Source organism: Martes martes (assembly GCF_963455335.1).
Source record: "Martes martes genome assembly, chromosome: 2".
In the NCBI taxonomy this organism is placed as follows: Eukaryota; Metazoa; Chordata; class Mammalia; order Carnivora; family Mustelidae; genus Martes; species Martes martes.
In genome coordinates, this window is record NC_137889.1 from 109,551,275 (window position 1) to 109,574,460 (window position 23,186).

General features: G+C 37.8%; 1 protein-coding gene across 1 annotated transcript in view; it reads left to right on the plus strand.

Annotated features, from left to right (window-relative positions):
• ENPEP (glutamyl aminopeptidase) overlaps positions 1-23,186 on the plus strand; it is a 79,760-nt gene that overhangs the window by 22,600 nt on the left and 33,974 nt on the right. Inside the window, exons 4-10 of the mRNA XM_080795747.1 lie at positions 5,285-5,405; positions 7,880-8,034; positions 8,509-8,622; positions 11,946-12,080; positions 13,883-13,948; positions 19,466-19,531; positions 19,660-19,811. Of these exons, the coding sequence (XP_080651873.1) occupies positions 5,285-5,405; positions 7,880-8,034; positions 8,509-8,622; positions 11,946-12,080; positions 13,883-13,948; positions 19,466-19,531; positions 19,660-19,811 (809 nt within the window). The remainder of the gene's footprint in view (positions 1-5,284; positions 5,406-7,879; positions 8,035-8,508; positions 8,623-11,945; positions 12,081-13,882; positions 13,949-19,465; positions 19,532-19,659; positions 19,812-23,186) is intronic.

Consider the following 23,186-nt stretch of genomic DNA (forward strand, 5'->3'; position numbering starts at 1 on the left):
ATGGAGCGGGGGCACAGCTGACCTGTAGCGCTCTCAGGCGGCTGTGGGAACCCTGCAGGCATTGGCTTGGCTTCTGACCAGGGCGGTGGTGACAGTGGTGGCTGGCAGTCTGTTCAGGCCGATGCCTCTCTGTTCATAGGGACTTTCTGTGTTCAGGGCCTTCACCTCTGACCCTGACGTGTCCTTCCACAGTCTTGACTCCTTAGCCTCACTACCCTTCTCCTGGTGCAGGTAATTCTAGCGTAGTTTTTTGAGGGAGAACTGGACCTTCCTCTGTTCTCTTTCCAATCTATTGTTACAGCATAAATTCTGCAGGTTGCTTTTTTCTTGGCCCTCTGCTTTTACGTCCCAAAGCCCTTCTAACCAGTCTTTGGCAAATCTAAAGGTTTTGGCTTTCAAATTTATTGTGTGGGCAGGAAAAGCCTATTTTGGCAGTCAAACACTTTTACTTTTCCCCCCCTGGTATCATCCTAATGTCCCTATTGGTAATGTGGCTATCACTCACCTATAAAGAAGAGCAGACAAAGAAAATTACAGAGGTTAATCACTCAATGTCTTATCAGCAGTGATACCAGTGTTCTCGATGGGATGCATAAAACTCTTAACATGTCAAACCCTGCTTTATGTACTAGCTTATTTAATGCTCCTCGTCACTTCGTGAGCCAGGGTCTGAGGTGAACTCGAATTTGCAGCCAGGGAAAGTCAGGTTTCACTCTTAGAGGAGGGAGAGGAGACAGGATGATACAGTAAAAACCCAACTTTGAACTGAGACTACTGTCAGTTTTGCCTTAGTCTTCATGTTTCTCATGTACACAATGAGGAAGCTTATTTTTAAAACTTTTCAAGCTCTAAAATATGAAACAGAGGTCTACGGTTCTTACCTAAAACTGGATGGCTGGGCGCGCCTGGGTGGCTCAGTCAGTTAAGCGTCTGACTCTTGGTTTTGGCTCAAGTCACGATCTCTCGATGTTGAGACCCAGCCCTGTGCTGGGCTCCCTGCTCAGTGGGGAGCCTGGCTGAGATTCTTTCCCTCCTTTCCCCTCCCCGCTGCTCTCTCTCTCTCTCTCTCTAAATAAAGAGATAATCTTTTTGAAAAAATAAATAAAATCGGGGCACCTGGGTGGCTCAGTAGGTTAAGCCTCTGCCTTCGGCTCAGGTCATGATCTCAGGGTTCTGGGATCGAGTCCCACGTTGGGCTCTCTGCTTGGCGGGGAGCCTGCTTGCCCTTCTCTCTCTGCCTGCCTCTCTGCCTACTTGTGATCTCTGTCAAATAAATAAAAAAAATCTTTAAAAGATAAATAAATAAATAAAATTGTATGGCTAGGTTTATGTTAAAATTCAGAGATTTTCACAGTTGCAAAGGTAATGTGGTACAACTATTGCATATTCTTTTTTTTTAAAAAGATTTATTTATATATTTATTTATTTGACAGAGAGAGAGAGAGAGAGAGAGAGAGACCACAAGTAGGCAGAGAGGCAGGCAGAGTAACAGGTGGAAGCAGGCTCCCTGCTGAGCAGAGAGCCCCGTGCGGGGCTCGATCCCAGGACTCTGAGATCATGACCTGAGCTGAAGGCAGAGGCTTTAACCCACTGAGCCATCCAGGCATCCCAACTATTGCATATTCTTGAGTACCCACAGCAGCATCTAGGGCAACACCTTACAATCAGAGAGTCATTATTTACAAAATTAGCAATATACTTGTAGTGAGATGATGATAAAAAGATGATTAAAAAACTACTATTTGTTCAGGTCAAACAAGGCTGCCAAATTAGTGTGCTCTGAACATATGAAAAGCTTTTTATTTTCAGAACTCTTTGGACTTTCTAATTGTGGAAACTAGAATAGTGGAACTTAACAGTGAGGCAAAAAATTATATTGTATTACTGTGAATATGCCAGATTCGTAGAATTGATGTGTGGAGTGAGACATTGCACAGAATGTGCTTATCACATTACCTGGAAATTTTAAACGCTCAGTAGGACTAATGATTAATCATAATGATGACACATGAAGAAGTGACCACAACCAGTCAGGTTCCTAATTTTCGTGGACATAAATTCTATCTCTCAAATTCCTGGAATCGCTTGAATGAAAGGGACAATATGAAGAACTGTGGAAGTCTTCTTTATAGGCAGTTCCCATATGATAAGAGAAAAGTAACAACAACAATGATGACGATTAAGTATATAGATATATCACACCTCCCAAAGGAATAATCAGCTGAGTATATGCATTGGAAAACGTAGACCTGAGATCTGACACCAGCTCCATAGATTCCCTTTTTTGAGATATGACTAATAGTATCCAACAGTGGTATATCTAGGTAATTTGATTTACTTAGGGAACATATTATCTCTAAAAACCAAATATAGGTTTTTGAAGGCTTACGAACTTGATACTTCTATATAAGATTATAAAGCTTAAATGTAAACTTCGTATTTGATCTTTTAACAGAATCATCGAATAATAAAGGATGTATGTCTCTTTTAGAAGGCAGGAAGAAGAAAGAGTGTATGTGCATATCTCCCTCCTCACTCCATGCTGTTTCAATATTGCCAGTCATAGGCTTAAAAAAGTCGTCTTAATGAAACAAGCTTGTAAACTCGAAAAATGACAAATTATTACAAGGTGATGACAATTCAGGAGTAGTTTCCTAAGCTTTGTCATGGACAAAGGCACCGTCGCTTAGCCGGTGATGGAGGAAGGCGAGTTACCTTTACTAAAGCCCACAGAAAGGAGAGGGAGATGTGGATGGACCACTGCTGAAGATGAGGTCAGAGAGTAGGAAAAACCTAGCAGAGGAGGAGTGCTGGCAGCTGCAGAGGGGAGGATGCTTAAATCACCAAATCTGAACACCACAGTTGATCTGCTATTAAATGGATGCCACGTAAAGGATTTTGAAGCTTCAGAGAGCACATGATATTAGCATGTTGGTAGAGTCTTTAGAGTAAGAATGTTTGTTACATATGGCAAATAGGACACACTCTAGATAAACTTTGTCTGATTATGTTACAAGATTAATGACTGAATCTATATATTCTTGAGTGCTTAGCTCAGTGAATCAGAGCAACGGTCAGAAAATATGATTGATGACCCTTCAAAATAAAAGTCACAGATCACAGATGATCTTCAGACTGGCCAGCCTGTAAAGACAGAACATACTTTCACGGTGGTGTTTCTCAGAAACAAAAGAGGAAGGGGCTACTTTCATTCTGATTGAATTTGCATTAACATCAATCCAATCACGGAAATATGGAGAGTGAGAAAAACCAGATTATGTTGTCTCAGAAGCATTCTGTGTGAAGGGAGCCAATCCACTAGCATGGGAAAGAAGATTCGGCACAAAGAACAGAGTCTTTCTCCTTCCAGATGTTCACCTGGGGTTCCTATTCTTATCTCTTCCCTCACAGCAGTGAGTCTAGGGACTCACTGTTATTACTTCTTCCTCTTTCTCCTCCTTTCTCAACCCTTTGATTCTCCAAACATTATGTGTGGCACAAAAGTAGCTAAGTGGGTAACAGTGGAGTAGGTCAAGAGGAACTATCCCGTCTCAGGTTTCTCAACGGTAGAGAACAGATGTAATAGAAATTCCGAGGGAGTTTTGACACTCTAATTCACAGATGAAAGGTTCTGAGAATCTCAGTGTGTGTTGTGGCTGTCCTGTCTGAACACTATGGTCTTGATTTCATAGGGGGCAATTACCTTTGCTCTATACAGTGGCCACCAACTGGATCCTTAGTTTCACTCAACTTCTTGGAAAATTCAAGTCACTGTTCATAAAGAGAATGAGAACAGTGAGAAAATGTATCACCTATCCTGGTAACTGAAAAAACCAAAACCAAACCCAAACCCAAGACAAAGCTCAAAGACTGTTGGGATGGTAGTTGAGTGAGTTGTGTTGCCTTTGGAGATGAAGAAGAACACATCTTTACTTTTGCAGTTAAAGCAAGAATGTCAGCTACCCAGTGGATGTGGGAACAGTGAGCCGGCTCTGGTAATTTCAGGGATGCTCTTTCAGTAGTTGGCCTTTAAATTCTTGGATCTTTCGGCTGTTTTTCACATCTAAGAAAAGATGGCCCGAGATGTGTGCCTTAGAGAACACCAAAACTAGCAATGCTTTTGGAATAATACGGGAAGAAAGTAGGCATAATTTCTCTCCTCTTTTCCTTTTTTTAATGATGAGTCATGTGTCTCAGGTAGATGGGCTTGTGTTTACCAAATAAGCATATTTTGCTTTACTTGAGGGTTTTGATCAGGTCTTAAGTTCAACAAGTACGCTTCCTTTAAATTCCTCATAAACTTTTTTTAGGATTTTATTACTTTGAGAGACAGAGAGAGTGATCGAGAGCATGAATGGGGGGAGAGGGAGAAGCAGGCTCTATCCCAGGATCTGGGATCATGACCTGAGCCCAAAGCAGATGCTTTGGGCTCACTGAGTTACCCAGGTGCTCTCTCACAAACTTTTTTTTAAAAAGACTTCTTTTTCAACCATTGTGTTGTATTGATTTACTTGTCTATTCTTTTGCTAACATTGCACTGTCTTGATTACTGTAGCTTTATAGTAAGTCTTTAAGTCAGGTAGTATCAGTCCTCCAACTTTGTTTTTTTCCTTCAATATCATGTTGGCTATGCTGGGTCACAAACGCTGAAACCGGAGGACAAAAAGTCTATACTTAGATGTGATTTATAAATCATGTCATAGGGACACAAAGTAATATCTTAGAGACTTAGAGGATTGATGCCTCCCTCTCAGAAAATTTTGAATTACTGTATTTTAGACTCTGAGAGTAAAATAGTTAAAATATCAAAAGGGTAATTTGGATAGTAATGGGTAGACGAGTACAGTGGAAAAAATATACCTAAGAACTCTTTAGATGAGAAAAATCCTATGATTCATTTCCTCAAAGATAAATAACACAGAGATACATAGATAGATAGATAGATAGATTGATAGATATTGATAGAAAGATGGGTAGACACTTAGATATGAAGAATATATGTTCTAAATGGAAAAAAGTAATAACATTTAAAAAATATATTGGACACAACCATCATGTCTTACATTATTTCTAGTTATTGAAATCGCTCAAAGAGTTATACAGTATTGTTTTCCTTCACACACGAGTCTCAGAGATGTGAAATCATTTGTCCAAAACTCGGATTCAAATAAGTCCTTACCTGACTCCAAAGCTCACGTTCTTTCCATTATGTTTTATATCATAGTTTTTGTGTTTTATCAAATAAAGAAAAGTTTTCACTAAATTTTTGTGTTTTGTTTAATAGCTCACTATATACGTCCAGCCACAGCAAAAGCACACAGCTGAGTATGCTGCAGATGTAACTAAAGTTGTGTTTGATTATTTTGAAGAATACTTTGCTATGAATTATACTCTTCCTAAATTAGGTGAGACTCGTTTTTTATTTTCTTATTTTTGATATGCCTTTGTTTTTACCTAAGTCAAATCATTTCCTCAAGATTTCTTATTCTTAGTTAATAGTCACCCCTTAGTCTCTTTATTATATGCCCAAATATGTGTCTAATATTTACTAGATGCTGAAAGATGCACTTTGGATTCCTCCAAGAATAATGTCCATATTTAATCTCTGGTCGTACCTGATAAATGCATAGAATTTTACTTGCAAATAAAGACTAAAGTAATGTGCAAAACTGCAGGTGTCGATAATAATGGAGCCAGAAATAGCAACCTAGATTCCTTGATTTCAAAATCATGACCCTTTGTATAGCTTGCATTGCCTCCCTACCATCAATGAGTTGATAACTGGTAAGGATAAATGATGCTCTAGGAGTCCCATGTGCTTCTAGTCTTTCCATACGAGACTAATTCTAGATTCTCCAGCAGTTAAAATGAAACACTGATACTCCTTCCATAAATATTTTTTTCCTAAGTGGGGGGGGGCATGTTTTCTTTTTAAAATAATATTAGGGCTATAATCAAAATGGTGTAGATATGATACTTCTACCCAAAGTAGAAGTGCTTTATTAGTAATTTTGAGTGGTATTAACAAAAACTTTAAATGAACCACCCATATAGATATTTGTAGGGATAAAATGAAGATGACAAGGAAGGAATCAACCCAAAATTGATTTCTTTATTTCTGTTTATGCCTTTACCTTAATAAACTATCAATGCATAGTGACTGGGAATGCCAGATTCTCTATGTAGGGGTAGCTGTGGCTCTGGGCAACTTTGCAGATGCCCCATTTTTCTCTTCAATGGCATCAGCTCCCAAATATTAGAGAAAGAGATGGGAAGAGAAGCAACTGTTCATCAACATCAGAATAATATTTAATAAAATGTTAAGCACATTAATTTAAAAGTCTCTTTTCTTTTTATCTTACTTGAACCACCCAGGATAAAGTAGGCAGTGGAACTCTCACAAATTTATTTCTCTGTTCTCCTTTTCTCTTTCCCCCATACACCTTCTTTATACTTTTAAATGCATTTTCAATCCTTACTGAATTGACTCTATCTTAGACTTTCTGTACAGTTGACTTCTGCATTTATTACACTCCCCACTTATTAAATACAATGGAGTTAATTAATTATAATGTCAATACTCACTAGAGAAATGAGGTCACAAAGAAGTCCATCCTTTCAAGGATTAGGTAAAAATTACACTTCATAATATTATAGACAATAATGGCCCTTGCGGGGAATACTTCTCCACCTTTTAAGTGGGATTCTTGTGACAAAATAACCGAACCTAAGAATGAAAATAACACAGAAAGGAAACCACTGCTATAATCTTGACTTTTATTTAAGATCTATCCACTTTTTGTTCTTTTATAAAAAGCTTTAAGAATCTTTATGGTAACCAGAAAGGACCTTTGCTTGTCTATTAGATAAAAATTTAATTTATTTTTATTTACATGCCTCATTTAAACTATAAGTAATAATATGGGGTGCCTGAGGGGCTCAGTTGGTTAAGCATCTGGTTCATGATCTCAGCTCGGGCCTTGATATCAGGCTTGTGAGTTCCAGCCCTGCACTGGGCTCCACACTGGGCGTAAAGCCTACTTTAAAAAAATTATGTTTAATAATAAAGAAATTACATTTTTATCATAGTTCATTAGCTGAAGAATCTGTATTTTGTCCACTAATCGAGCTCAACATTTTCTGTTTGGGATTTAACACAGAACTGACAGGCACTGCCTCTTCCTGTCTGATGTTTTATCAAAGATTATAAGCCCAAGCAAAAATAAAGAATAGAAATTCCTGGTAGTATTCAACATTTTAGGTCTGGAAGAGAGTTTAGAAAGAACATACTCTATTTCATGTTGATCCAACTTATTTAATGCATGCAAATGGGTGGTAACCAGTAAAGAATTGGGTTGATCTCAAATTGTACAGAAATAGAGGAAAAGTGAATTTTATATTCTTTAATATTCTGCATCCTTGGATAGAAATATATTTCTGTGCACTGGGAAACTGTGTACCTCTAAGTCTTCATTTGAAAACGTCAGTTCCTTATTCCTCACAGCTTATCCTCAAAAACAGATGCTTTCTGTTACCTAAGTAAAACTCTTAAAAAAAAAAAACAGCCCAAAACCAGCTAATAAAAAAGAAGTACAAAGAGAAACAAAAGACATAAAATTATAGAGAACTGAAAAGAGTATTGCCATTAGTATCCTTTGAAAACTAAAAGACACATTGATATCTGGGGCTAACAGGAAAAGTTCCATGGAAAGTCTGAGTGCATGAAGGCTGAAAAGTTCATACAAATAGATCATTGTTTTTTACTCTAAGAAATTATTTTTAGCCTTTTAAAAAAGCATTTGTGCACAGAACTTAATTTAGTAAGAAATGTTACAAATTCAAAGAAGTATTTCTCACAGGATTGTTTCTTTCTCCATAGATAAAATCGCTATTCCAGATTTTGGCACTGGGGCCATGGAGAACTGGGGTCTCATCACTTACAGAGAAACAAACTTGCTTTATGACCCCCAGGAATCAGCCTCGTCAAACCAGCAGAGGGTGGCCAGTGTGGTTGCCCATGAACTTGTGCATCAGGTATAGAATCTTCATATCAAATTAGCTTGTTTTATTTTAAAAGTGGCTTAAGACCATAGGAATGATTGAGATTAATAATAACTTAGCAAATAAAAAACAGCCAATCAGAAAATCTTGCCTGTCTTCTTAGTGCTAGCAAATATCTTACTGTGAAAACCTTTTAAGACACATTGAAACCTTTTAAGACATATTGTTTTGCCCTTAGTAAATACACACAGGACTTCAATTTGACTTTAAATAGGCCCAGTAATAATACCTAAATAAAGGCAATAAACTAAGGAGAATTTAAGATCATTTAAAAATCGGGAGAAATAGAAAAAAAAGCAAGCAGGAAACAAATGCTAATTAAGTATAATGCCTGCCACTTCTCTATCCAGTGACATTTACATGGAAAAATAAATGTATTGCAAATTTCTAGGCCTCTCTACCACAAGCATAATAATTTAACTGTCTCTTTATTGCTTATAATTTCAGTGGTTTGGAAATATTGTGACCATGGAATGGTGGGAAGACTTGTGGCTAAATGAAGGATTTGCTTCCTTCTTTGAGTTCCTCGGAGTAAACCAAGCAGAAAAAGATTGGCAAATGGTGAGCCCGAAACGCATAAGATCTCAATGTCTAATGGCCTCATGCAAAGCGACTGAAACCTTTACACCATGACAGTGTTCCTGGGTCAGGGGCCTGGTGCAGTGGTAAACTGGGAATTCCCTTATGAGTACAGAGTGGAGTCAGTTCGTTCCACTGAACTATACCTTGCTGAGGGCCAATGCCCAGGCCTTGGAGGGCAACTGACCACCCCAATCTGAGGATGTCCTGGACAGAGTCTCTCAATAACATGTGTCAAAGCAGGAAAACAAAATAGTGAGCTCAGACAACACAGCTCTGTTGTGTTTAAGTTCTGCAGTGTTAATCCTTTGAAAAATCGAAGTCTAATTTTGCAAAGGACTTACCTTACAGAGATTGTTGGAATAGTGTGATAAAGAGAGACGAGCAGGGGCGCCTGCGTGGCTCAGTGGGTTAAAGCCTCTGCCTTTGGCTCAGGTCATAATCTCAGTGTCCTGGGATCCAGCCCCGCATCGGGTTCTCTGCTCTGCGGAGAGCCTGCTTCCTCCTCTCTCTGCCTGCCTCCCTGCCTACTTGTGATCTCTCTCTGTCAAATAAACAAATTAATTTAAAAAAAAAGAGAGAGAGAAGAGCATAAACTGAGTGTTACAGGGGACGTGACCTTGAGCAAGTGACATATCCTGAGTCAGTTCTCTCCTCTATGAAAGAACAAAATTGTTCTCTATCCTGTAAGCCTAAAAGCTCCAAAAAATACGTGTAATTACTGTATCATCCTACCTTGTGTCCCCGAGGGGCCTGGAACAAAGACATCTACGAACCCTAAAGATTTTTTTTGTCTGGAAAGCTTAATCTGTTTTTATCGATATTTAGATGGTGTAAGTGCTCTTATCTGTTTGTATATGTGGAAGTAGAAGTGTGTTGCTGTGTCAAAGTAGGAATTACAGGTCTCGTAATGTAGAGACTACTGCCCTCTACTGGAAAAAAATAAAAACACACCCTTATATGCCTAAAGCCCCTTGGCCCCTTCCCATAACCTACTTTAAAAAGTAAGAAACTTAATTTACAATGATTCCTGCTTAAAACTTTAATCTACATCAGGATTTGTCAACCATGGAAATATTGACATTTTGTGCCAGATAATTTGGGAGTGGTTTACAATTGTGGGGCTTGTCCTGTGCATTTTAGGAAATTAAGGGTTATTCTTGGCCCATATATGCTAGATGCAAGCAATCCTCCCTCCCCAGTTGTAAAACAAAAAATGTGTCCAGGTATTTCCAGCTGACTCCTGGGGAAAAACTTTTCCCTCGCTGCGAATCACTCATATATGTTGAAAATTGTTGATTTTGTAATTTGTTGAAATTAAACTGTATAAATGAAAAATTATATTGTTCCTTATTTTCTATAAAGTAACCTAAGGCCCTTCTTATTGGAAGATATTATAAGAAATTATAACATTTTAATATTGTTGTATTATATATAAGATATTTAACATTTTAATATTCTAATTCAGTATTTCAAAACACCAATTAAATTTCCGAAGAATTTAGTATGAAGTTCTTTTTTTTAAGATATATGAATTTATTTGAGAGAGAGAGAGAAAGACAGCGAGCAGTGGGGAGGGGCAAGGGAGAAGGAGAGAGAGAGAATATCTGCTTGAGCGCAGAGCCCGACAAAGGGCTTGATTCCACGACACTGAGACCATGACCAGAGCTGAAATCAAGAGTCAGATGCTTAACTGACTGAGCCACCCAGGCACCCCAAGTATGCAGTTCTTAAATTAAATTTAATCACGTCATCCATCCCAACCATTCTTCCGTCCATTCGTCCATCCAACCATTTTTTATACATTTATTTAATCTTCTGTGTTCAGTGAACACTACAGAGGATCCCAAACAGAAGAAAACATATTTCTTGCCTTCAAGGAGTTCCCAGTTAAGGTTCTGGTGGGTGGAGGGGAAGAGATAAATACAGACAGATTGTAAGAAAGCCTGATAAGTACCACAACGGTGGAGCCTCATTTCATAGTGAAAAAGCTGATGCCCAGAAAGGGAATAAAACTTTCCAGTCTCAAATAGACAATTGGTAACACAACCAAAACCATTGTCAGATTTCCTGACACTAAGAACTGAATTCTTTCTACTTAACTTAAGCCTTTTAGGTTTAACAAAATTTAAAATCCAAGTGAAAATTACCTTGATTGGTGGTCATCACTTGAAAATAGTGCCTTGCCTATTACAAATGGAAATCGCAAAATTGGAAAATGTAAATATAGCTTGCTCTTCTTTGGGGAATGTTTGTTTGTTTGTTTTTTAAAGATTTTATTTATTTATTTGTCAGAGAGAGTGAGCACAGGCAGACAAAGAGGCAGGCAGAGGCAGAGGGAGAAACAGGCTCCCCGCTGAGCAAGGAGCCCGATGTGGGACTCGATCCCAGGACCCTGGGATCATGACCTGAGCCGAAAGCAGCCGCTTAACCAACTGAGCCACCCAGGCGTCCCTGGGGAATGTTTTTAATTAAGTAAGACCATAAATCTTGATTTTTTTCAGTAGTGATTTAACAGAATGAGATTTCAGAATCTAATTGATTAAAAATCAAAATAATAATAGCAGCTAATGTGTTAGGTTTCACTCTGCCAGTTACTATGCCAAATGCATAGCATGCATTATCATTGAATTCTCTAACAATTCTAAAAAGCATAAGCCATTATCGTCCTTATTTGATGGGTTAGAGACCTTAAACTTACATACCTAGAAAATGGAAAAATTGAGCTATAAACCATGTAAGTCTGACTATAGGGCTAGACCTCTCAACCATTCCATTTTGCTGAGAAAACACAGCATTGGAATGAGAAGATGATTATTAGAACTAAAGCAAGAACTAATATTTTCTTTGATTAAGTATGAATCATCCAAATTCTAATAATCGGTTGACAAAAAAAAAAAAATCCTGAACACCAATTTTTGGTCAACATGCATCCTGTCTTAATTCTGAGAACAAATCTGTGAGGTGATATCATTCCCATTGCATGGTTACAGAAATAGGGCTTGAAAAGTGTGGCACGTGTCTTAAAGTCACGCAGAAGTAGCAGAAACAGAATTCACAGATGCTTGTGTCTTCTTGTCCCATCATATAGGGTTGAAGTCAAAAAAATTACAATAGAAGGAGAGAATGGTATCAGTATAGATCAATAAGGGTAAAATATGATTAATTTGAACACCTAATCCTTGTCTTAAGTAATTTGAGTCATTTATATTTATTTTCCCCCAAGTGATATATAAATGATATTTTGAAATATGAGCTAATATAAAGGAAGTGCTGTCTTTTTTTGGTTCATTCTGTCCTTTCAGAGAGACCAGATGTTACTTGAAGATGTATTACCCGTGCAAGAGGATGATTCTTTGATGTCTTCACACCCAATTGTTGTCACCGTGACAACTCCTGCTGAAATAACATCTGTTTTTGATGGAATATCCTATAGCAAGGTAGGGAAAATATGACATTGTTGTGAACATCTTCCTGTTTAGTGACTTTTAGTAAATGCTAAAAATGAAAAGAATGGTGAGACTATGCTAATGGGCTCTAGGAAACAGTGTAGAGCTTATTCTGGTTGCTGAATATTCAATAGTTTGTACTTTTCAGTCAAACTGATCAATGCTGGTCATTGTCACAGGATTTTGAATCAGATTTTTAAAAATATCTCCTTTCACTTTTGTTTATAACCTCTTTCATTCTAACTGAACATTTACATTTCAAGCCTCAAGTTTAAAATTATTTTATTTGACTTTTTAAGGGACAGTTAATCTTCTGCTATGTGGTCTCTGGTGCCATATACGTGGATACCTTTTCTAATAGAATCCTTTAGGGAAGGCAGTAAGAAGTTAAACCCAACTCAGTTTGAAGAAATGACTTTTAATCATTTTTATATGATATAAAGATGACTTTATGAGCATGCTGTAGACGGGGCATTTGTATCCATGAACATTGTCTGCAAAGCTACTGTAGATCTACGGTGACCTTCTACGGGACTTTCTCCCACAGCTTTTCTTATAGCTCCTCCTCTAAACAACTTCATGCCTGCATGCAGTATAACTTAGTCATTTCCCTTTTGCTGCTCATGGCTTACCCACTATGCTAGGTGGCTCAAAGGCCGCTGAAAATGAATCCATTTTGTTATTCTGGGTAATACCTAAAGTTTTTTATTTAAAACAAAATATTATAATTATTAAAATGAATACTAGATAAAATGGCTTGAGTGAAAAAAGCCTTCTATGTCTTACCATTTCAAAGTTATAACATCATATTTTTGGCTTTCTGTGTTATTATTCCCATGGCATCTTTTTAGGCTTTCTTTATTCATTTTTGTCTCACATCACCAATAATTCTTTCCTCTGTTAAAATGGACATTTCTAATCCACTTATGGTATGTTATAATAACTCACATGGGGACATTTATATTTTATTAAATCAGTTTCTTTGAGTCAGAGATATTCCATGGGTTTAAGATATTAGGTCATAAATAAATAAATGTTCTAAGTCTTTAGCCTTCTAGTAGGTACAAAAATAATGTATACTTAAATTACAGTAAAAATTGCTCCCTTACTAGGGAAGCAAATGTTTTTCTGGCAAGTTACTTGAAAATTGATTTAAAAGTGTAATAAATAGTGAATTTTAGTATTAATCTTATAACATATGCAGAGAAAGTTGAGAGCAGAGGAGTTCCTCAGATTCTTCAGATAAAATAAAACCAAATGAGATAAACTACTTTTGAAGAGGATTTTAGGCATTAATGATATATCTAACTGTATTAAACTATTTGACCAGATAATTCCTCAACTGACTATTTCCACTAAATGTAATCTTTTTGAAGTATTGAAATATACTTTAAGAAGTAAGCAGAATTTTATCATGGAATTACTTTACTTAGTCCCTGAAAAATAGGAGTTTTCTCAGTGTTCTAACATTTCTCTTTCATTAGAAAAGCCCCATCTGCTGGTTCATCTGGTGAAGTGCAGTAATTATTTAAACCTTAAGTCACTGAAATGATGGCCACTGTATCAATTTCTCTTTACCTTTTAGTTATTTTAGAGGTGGAGATATAGGGGGTGTGCCAGATCACATTTTTTATCCTAAAACTATGGAGTTATGGCCAAGTGATTTAGTAGGGTCATCTTGAAGACATAATCTCACAAATAAGATATTGCAATACTGGTCACAATTACGCTCCCCGGTGTTTGTTTCCTGCCTATCCTTTACTAGTTCAACCTGCCATTCTTTTCTACCATAGGGAGCGTCCATTCTGAGAATGCTTGAAGACTGGATGACACCAGAGAAATTTCAAAAAGGATGTCAGGTGTGATTTATTACTTTTAATAGTATTAAACGTAAGCTACACTGATCAATGGCTGATGGGTGACAATATGTGATTAATTAAGGACAACCCCCTTTTTACTTTTTCTCTCCTTAGGAGAGATTAAATAGCAAAACATGAGAAGGTGACTTCACACCCAGCTAAGTGCCTACACCGTCTCTGTAATTACCATTTAGCAGAAATTTCATGGAGAAGTTGAATGGATTTCTTAGTTATTTTAGATACCCTTTACACGCATATTAGCTCAGTCTGCCATAATAAATACCATCAGCTCAGTCATTTAAACAACGGAAATGTATCTTCTCACGGTTCTGGGGGCTGAGAAGTCTATGACCACATCCCCATAGATTCATATGTTGGAGAGGGCTGTCTCCCTGCCTCGCAGATAGCTGCCTCTTTGCTCTGTCCCGGAGTGAGCAAGAGACAGAGCTCTCTGGTGCCTCTTATCAGACAGACATCAATCCCCATGAGGGTCCTACCCTCATGACTTCATCTAAACCAGACGCTGCAAACACCATCACATTGGAGATTAGAGCTTCAATGTCTGAATTTCAGGGAACACAATTCAGTCCATGGCTACATGACATAAGAACTTAAACATATGTATAAAAGTCTTCCCTTCCAGTTTGTAAAAGGACTTTTTCCTTGTTGGATTTTAAAAAATGGCAAATATACATATTCCTATTATGATGGAGTCAACAGTGAATAAAGAGGGCCTGCTTCCTTTTGGAAACAGAAATGATAATAAATTTTCAAAAGCATTTCACACGTCCCACTTAAGCTGATTACTCCAGGGGCTATTTCAGTTTCAATTTCATTTTTCTAGCAAAACCTAAGCCAAGTCACTCGGGTTTTTTTTTTTTTTTAACACTAAAGGAAGTTTTTAAAAAAAATTTTTTAATTTTTTGCATATTAAAATTCTAATTTATTTTTCAAATGTAAATGGAAACACTAGAAGCCTCAGATTTTTTTAGTACACTGGAAAAGGTGCATTCAAGTCCTTTTGACATTTTTCTTTTTTTTTTTTAATTTAATTTTTTTGTGTGTTCCAAAATTCATTATTATTGTCAGTGCTGGTACAATCTGTCCCAGCAATGGTCCTGTCTGCAGGTTGGTGCCATTGCAGCCTAGAGATGGAATAGTCTTCCTACTTTTTCCCTTCCATCTCCATCCTCTCTGCTGTGATGCCCCAGGTAGTCTGGCAGAGCAGTGGTGATGGCAGCCAGTCCAGAAAGCAGAAAACAGGTCAGAGCAGCACCTCGCCAACTTTCCCAAAGAATGCTAGTACTTCTTTTCAATGTGATTCCCCAGGACAATGCCTGCTCCCCACTCCTTCAAGTCTTCTTATGTGACATCCAGCACTCTCTGGGCTCCCCCAAAAGGAAACAGTCCCTTCTTACCCAATGCTAAAATTTCCAGGTGACTACAAAAGTAAGAAATAAGACCAGGACTTGGGAAATATTCAAGAAGTACATCCATACATTTTACTCCTTTTGTCCATTAATCAAAAATTCCGTGTGGACAATGGCAGAAAGGGAAAAGCTATGTGTTTGTTCTTATGTGCACATTAGAACATCTTGTAACTTTCCCCTCAAATTCAAACACATATTTCATTATATCTTCTCTTACAGTGAGCACCTTCAATGAGGAACTCGGTCTTCTATATCTTTGCATTATATTCCAGTATCTAGTAGAATGCAATACGCATGTTAGGCAATTCAAAAAGTGTTTCTGGAGTGAATGAATGGTCTATAATAAATGTTATAAAATATAGAAAAAAACAAAGACAATTCTTTTTTGAAAATTCCATTTGCATAGTGTTCATTGTAAATGAAACTGATCAGTAACACATTCTTAGAATCTTCAAAACTGACTTCAGATTAAATGATTTTTGTGGTAACTTCTAGGGATGTACCAACAGAGTCCTTAAAAGTGAATAGCTATGCTAATAATTCAGAAATACTCCCATATTTCTGTTAGCCCAATATCTATAGTATAATTAATTAAAAAGCCACTAATGGTCTAAAACTAATATTTCTCAAGTCTTCCTCCATCCTATGACTATAGATGAAGCTAGAAACTGAACTAGAATGAACAAGTATTAATGTTTTTCATGCCATGATAGTGCTGTGGAATAAATTTACCAAAACAACAACAGCAACAACAAAAACAGCCACTAAAACCCTGTTTTCCCCTACAATCTTCAATCACTAGCTCATATCTGAAAATAGTACAGGCCACACTCAACTGCTCTCAAACCAACTGGAACATTCCTTTCCTTCATTCGAGTATCCGAATAGTATCTCTCCTTGAGTTATCATCATGTTATGATTGCTGCCTCTAAGTCCCACAATCTGTGACACTGTTCAGAAGTTTTCCCTTGCAAATACTAACTTTCTGTCCAAAGTGATTCTTCATGAGCTAACTTGGTGTGGCAGGAAATCTGGAGATGGCCAGCTCTCTGTTCTCTTTCATGCTCATCCCCTTCCCCCAAACTCCATCTCAGACAACAAAGCAGGTGCAGAGTGCAGGGAGACAGGGCAAAACCATCACCTGGAAAATCTTTAGGGCTGTGCTTGTGCATAAAAAATCATACTAGAGGCTGCCTGGGTGGCTCAGTGGGTTAAGCCTCTGCCTTCAGCTCAGGTCATGGTCTCAGGGTCCTGGGATCAAGCCTCATATCCCATTCTCAGCTCATCAGGGAGCTTGCTTCCCCCCCGCCCCCCGCTTGCCTCTCTGCCTACTTGTGATCTCTCTCTCTCTCTCTGTCAAATACATAAATAAAATCTTTAAAAAATCATACTAGAAAATGGGGCATTCGTAATAGTACATGGTCATGAAATCAAGCTGAGAAACATATCCATCCTTTCTTTTTCTCCTAGTATCAGCAGTATCCCTGATAGGACAGGAATGGCTCAGCTGGAACATGGGCCTTTCCCTTCCTGGGACACTAGTAACAGAAAGAAGGCTCATTTCCTTTTGTGCTTACCATCCCAATACCAACTAATGAGGGACTATTATTGGGGGGACCTAGGTCACCATAAAATTTTGAGTAGAATGACTGCATTGTGATCATTTGAAGTGAAGAAAGAAATTTCTTAATAGAGACTATTTCGAAGTGCACTAATCTAGACAAAATAAAATTGATGTCTTTTAATATGTTGTTTATATAAATGTCCATGTAGCCTGTACTTCAGGAGAAGGAAGAAACTACAGTTTAAAAAGCAATAATAATAACACCACCACTGAAACCCGCAGAGACTGGTCGAGGAGTCGGAATTCATTCAAGGTTACCACAGGAAACTCTCTTCACCCCTCTAGGCGCCAGTTTCCTACACCCCTAAAAATGTGACCGTTGCATTAGATAATATTTAAAATTCCTTCTAGTTCCCAGATTGTGTGTTCTAAGCTCAAGACATTGTGAGTGTACAAGTAAACTCCTCTCATTAATATTAAGATGCCACTACTTACTAGGAAGAATCATTAACGAGTAGTTATAAGTAATTATTACTCTTATTAAGTATTCCATTATTTTATTTAGAATGAACGATTTGTGCAAGCTCTGGAACAAATACCTAAAACTGAATATTGAGTATGTGCCTTTCATGTCGTCTCCTTTCCTCTGCCTGCCCTCCAGTGGTAGTGCTGAGCAAATACGAAGGCAGCTTTGCAAACTGGTCTCAACCCTCATCCAGGCTTCTTGGAGCAGTACTGTTAATATTGTTTTATCTCTCTGTGCCTGAAAAGAAAGGAATTTAGAAGCTGATGTGACTAAGGCACAGTGACTCCTGAAAATTATAGCAACTTAGAGTGAAAATGTCTGGTGCAAAGTCAACCACTGGTTATTTTCTTTGAAGCTCAAGGAACACTTAAGAAGGTTCATTTCTATCAAAGATGTCCATATTCTAAATGGGACAATTCTTGAGAACAACAAAGGCATGATATGGCAGGAACTTTGGACGGTTTCCTGGAGAACCATAGTTATGAGAGTAGGAGAAAACTGGGAATTTTCTTTAGGGACAGACCACATTATATCTGAAGACTCATATACAGAGATATTGTGAACAGAATGACAAAAGGGGAGACACTTCTAGTTTAAAAATTCATATTTTAAAAATAATTGAAGAGTGAAGGCATTCTTTAAGGAGAATAATTTCTCCAATTTATTCATGATCATGATCATCATTATCATTCTTATTATTCAAAATATCATATATCCATTTCTTCAAAGCTGGGGTCTACTGACTGCTACCTGCAGGCCAGATCTGGTCCACCACCCATTTTTTGCAAGGTCTGCAAATAAAATCGCTTTTACAATTTTGAAAGGTTGGAAATTCAAAAGAAGAATATTTCATGACACCTGAAAGTTATATGAAATTCAGATATCAGCCTGCATAAATGTTTTATTGGAAGACAGCTATGGTCAATCATCTATATATCATCTATGGATAATTTTGTGTTATAGAGGCAGAGTTGAGTAGATACGACAGACACTGTAAAGCCCCCCAAACTTATATCTTTACAATGCAGCTTTCTACAGAAAAAGTTTGCTGAGCCCTGCCTTAGAGCCTAGCTCACCTGTTTTGTCTTTGCAGATTGCCTTCCTCATGTGTGATGGGGGTCATGTAGGTTCTGAGATGAGAAAACACCACTGCAGAAGAAGGTGGAGTATGTAGCCAGTAGGGCTACAGTGGTTAACAACACTAAGTGAAGATCATAGAATTACAGATCTCTCTTCATACTGGATCACAAATGTGTGGATTGTTGACTGTTTGCTGAACACTTGGCTGCCCTTAAGTATCTTATATTTCGGGCGCCTGAGTGGCTCAGTGGGTTAAAGCCGCTGCCTTCAGCTCAGGTCATGATCCCAGGGTCCTGAGATCAAGCCCCACATCGGGCTCTCTGCTCAGCAGGGAGCCTGCTTCCCTTCCTCTCCCTCTGCCTGCCTCTCTGCCTACTTGTGATCTCTGTCTGTCAAATAAATAAATAAAATCTTTAAAAAAAAAAAAAAAGTATCTTATATTTCTTCTGAAAAAAATTAAACCTTTCTTCTCCTATCCACAATTCCATTAGATTTTAAAAAGAACAAGTTATATCATTAATAAGGAAAAAAATATTTGTGCTTTACAAATACATTATTTGTACAATGTTTTCATAGGTTACAAAGTGTTTTCATACAATGTATCATTTTATTTTAGGTACACTTGCCATATTGTACATTAGAATGAGATATATCTAAGGGTTCAGCTCATGTGGTAGAAGTATGAGGAAAGCATACATTGACTTCTTTTTAAAATTTTTAAAAAATTTGTTTGAGAATGAGAGAGAGTGTGAGTGAGAGGGAGAAGCAGACTCTCCACTGAGCGGAGAGCCTGACACGGGCGGGGCTCCATCCCAGGACCCTGAGATGATGACCTGAGCAGAAGGCATATGCTTCACTGAGTCACCCAGGCGCCCCCTACAGTGACTTCTAAAATACTTGTTCTCTTTCATGTACAGATTTACTTGGCAAAATACCAATTCAAGAATGCAAAAACTGAAGATTTTTGGGGAGCGCTTGAAGAGGTAAGGAATGTATCCCAATGGGTTCTTTGTCTGATTAACAAATGATTTATCAGTCATTTCTTTATCTGACTATTCTACATTTTATTCCCCTAATTTACTAATTATTCCTCATGTTCCTTAAATATCAGGCAAGTAATCTACCAGTGAAAGAAGTAATGGATACGTGGACCAAACAGATGGGCTATCCTGTACTTAATGTCAAAGATATGAGGAACATCACACAGAAACGCTTTCTGTTGGACTCAAAAGCTAATCTTTCTGAGCCACATTCAGATCTTGGGTAAGGATCTATAAAGCATTTCAAGAAAAAAGCAGAAATTTGATGGAAATACTGGCCGTTTGGTTGGATCATGCTCTTCAGTACATGATTTATGGGTGATAATATAAAAGCACAGTGTCTTTAGGAAGCAAAAGCATTCAAAGATAGCTCCATGGTCTCCAAGTTCAAAATGGTAGACTGAGCACATGCATCCAAGTCCTGTCCTTCCCTGAAATCACTGAATAAAAAACAGAAGTGCTAAAAGAAATAAACTCATAAAGGAAAGAAAATAAAGAGGAGGCGCAAGATACATCATAGAACTCTAGAAGATAGGCCAGAAGGAGAAATATTGGTAGAAAACAAACAAAGGTAGATGCAGCCAGATAAAAAGGGAATTGCGGTAGAAGTAGAAGTAGCTTCCCTCTCCCTGGGCAGGCTCTGGGCTCACTGTCAGCACGAAGAGTGGAGTGCGGGAGTGAGAAGTGAGGCTGAAAACAGGGCAATTAATTTGAAGTCTAGACTCAGGACAATTGTGCCAGTTAGACACACCCCCATTCCATTTTCCCCTTCATCTACTGCTATCCTCCCCTGTTGAGAGCTCTCAGAAGTCTGCCAGAAGTCTGGCAATGACCCAAGGCAAAAATCCAAAGGCTCTTTCCCTCCCCCTAAATAAATTGACTAAAACAGTGGAGGAGAGCTAAGGATTTTCACTTGGTTAGGATGCCCAGAGTAAAGCTTTCCTCCTCATGGCATTTGCGGGATGGATGGGCTAGAGCTGCCAGCTCCCCTTATACATACACAGAGCTCCCAGTCAGACTTTCTAGTCAGAAGAAGAGCCTGTTTCAAAAATACACCTCACCTCTCAACAGCAGAGGGATTACCTACAAGATACCAAAAATAATTAATTTGGTCCTTCTTTCTGAAATATGGGTGGACCATTAAGAACACATGACACATTAAAAAATATAAAAGGTAAAATCCTAAAAACATAAAAGGTAAAATCCTACTTGAATAAACAAAAAAACCTGTCTCTGTAAGAAACACAATTGGAGAAATAGAAAATAAATTTATGGAATACTGTTGGAGATCTAAGAAGCTATTAACACCCATTTACTATGAGCAGAATTTCTTTGGAAAAAACAAACTTAAAACACAGAATTGCTCTGGAAGTTTAAATTTTTGGTTATCAAAGAATTATTTGACCAAGTAGAAATAAATTTGGGGAACTGTCTCAAATTAGAGGGCAAACATATAGAACTGACAAATGTGAAAGAAGATAAATAGGCAATGTCCGGTACCCAACTAAGAGATGTCTCTCAAAAGAGAAAGCAGAGAAACCTGAGAGGCAAATCATATCAAAGAAATGATAAAGGACACAGGGATTCTGAATAAAAGGTCCCATAGACTACACAGTACAAAAAAGGAAAAAATATATATATACTTAGCTACATATTCAGAAATGTTAGTCATCTAAAATGGTTGAAGAAAAAATATTTTCAGCCTCCACTTCTCTACCCAAACTAAACCAAATGCAAAAGCACAGCAAAGACGTTTTCAGTCACAGAGCCCCAGAAAATGCTTTCCACACAGCACTTCTTAGAAGTTACTAGGGGAGAAGAAAGAGGAAAAATATGGATAAATCAAAAAAAAAGAAGAAGACATGGACCCAGGAAACAATGCATTCAACCAAGGAAAACCATGAGAGAAAATGCTGGCCATTAGTGAGCCAAGAGGCTCACAGTGCCACGTGTAAGAGCCCAATGAGTGGGCTCAGGTAGGTGATGGCCAACAAAAAGCAAGTCGGGTTGAGAGAATGAAAAAACCTGAGGAGCTGGTGAAGGCCCATCAGTTAAGTCAACTATAAAGGAGAAAATTAGAGAAAACAAATAAAGGCTGTATGTAAAAATCGTGATCCTAAAATATAAACCAGGTAGAATAATTTTAGGCCATTGCTAAATATAAGAAAAAGGAGTCCATTTGACCCCTATGTTAGGGAGTTAGGGTAAATTTTTATTGAAATGACTCAGGGGGCCATGGAATTAGCCGACAGAAAAGGAAATGGAACTCCAACACACTTCCTGGCCAACAGTATGTATACAAGAGTATGATTTCATAAGCGTTGCTTTACTGGCTTTTAACCTGTATAATCAGGGATGAATAAGGTAAAATTCTGTTACAGAGGCAGAGAAGATTACAAATAGAAGCACTCTTAACATCGTAATAAGAAAAAAAGCTGGCAGAAGAAAGGAGGTGGAAGGGGGAGGGGAAGTGGAAGGAGGGGTTGGGTGCTAATTTAGTGGTGTGCTGGTGCTGACCCTAATCCCAGCTCAGAGCCTCATGCTGGTAGTCTGAAATCGATCATATGGTGAGTTCATGGAAACCAGCAAATATTGTGTTCGGTTCCACTCCCTCCCAAGAGCCCATTGTTAAGTATTTACCAGCACTCCACAGGATAGCCTACAGTTTCTCCTCCCTGTAAAATGGGGATAAAATCTCCTGTTTTACAGTTAGGAGAGAAGAGCAATACTAAAATTTATGAGACGGGAAATGATAGCTTGAGTACATAATTGAAAGGAATAATTATAACCTGTAGAAAAGTAATAATAATTTTGCTTTCTTAAATTTTGACTGTTAATGGGAGAATGGAAAAGAAATTAGTATAAGAAAACTAAATCACCCCATCTCATGGATGAGTTAACAAATCCTATCTGGGGCAAAAAAATAAAAAGAGCTATTTAGAGTTACAGAATTAGCCATCAGGGGAATTAAATCCAGAAGTATTTTTTAAAAGATGATGCTTCTAAGAGAGGGGCCGGCCTGTAGGAAGGGTGCAAAGGGAGACTGGCTTTTCAATAGCAGTCTTTCCAGTTTGTTTGTTTGTTTTAAAGATTTTATTTCTTTATTTGAGGGGGAGGAGGGAGTACAAGCAGGGGAAGAGGCAGAGGGAGAGGGAGAAGCAGATTCCCTGCTGAGCCGGGAACCCAGACATGGGCCTCAATCCCAGGACCTGGAGATTGTGACCTGAGCCAAAGACAGATGCCTAACCATCTGAGCCACCCAGGTACCCCAGTCTCCCTAGTTTTTGATGAGATGTTTCTATTTATAAATTGCACAAATGAAATTCTGATTATTTAAACAGCAATTATAAACTCAATCACTCAAATTGTCTTGCTAATATCATTTATAAGAAACTTCTGAACGTCACCACTTAAAATTTTATTAAATCCCATTTATAATTTCAAAATACAAACAGCTAAAGATACAGATTTATAGGCTGAATTTAAAAATATTTTTTAAATTTTTAAAAAAATTTGATAAAAAAGTTTTTTAAAAAATTGATAAAAATGTTTTTATCAATCTAACAAATTAAAATTCACAGAATATATCAATTTCTTG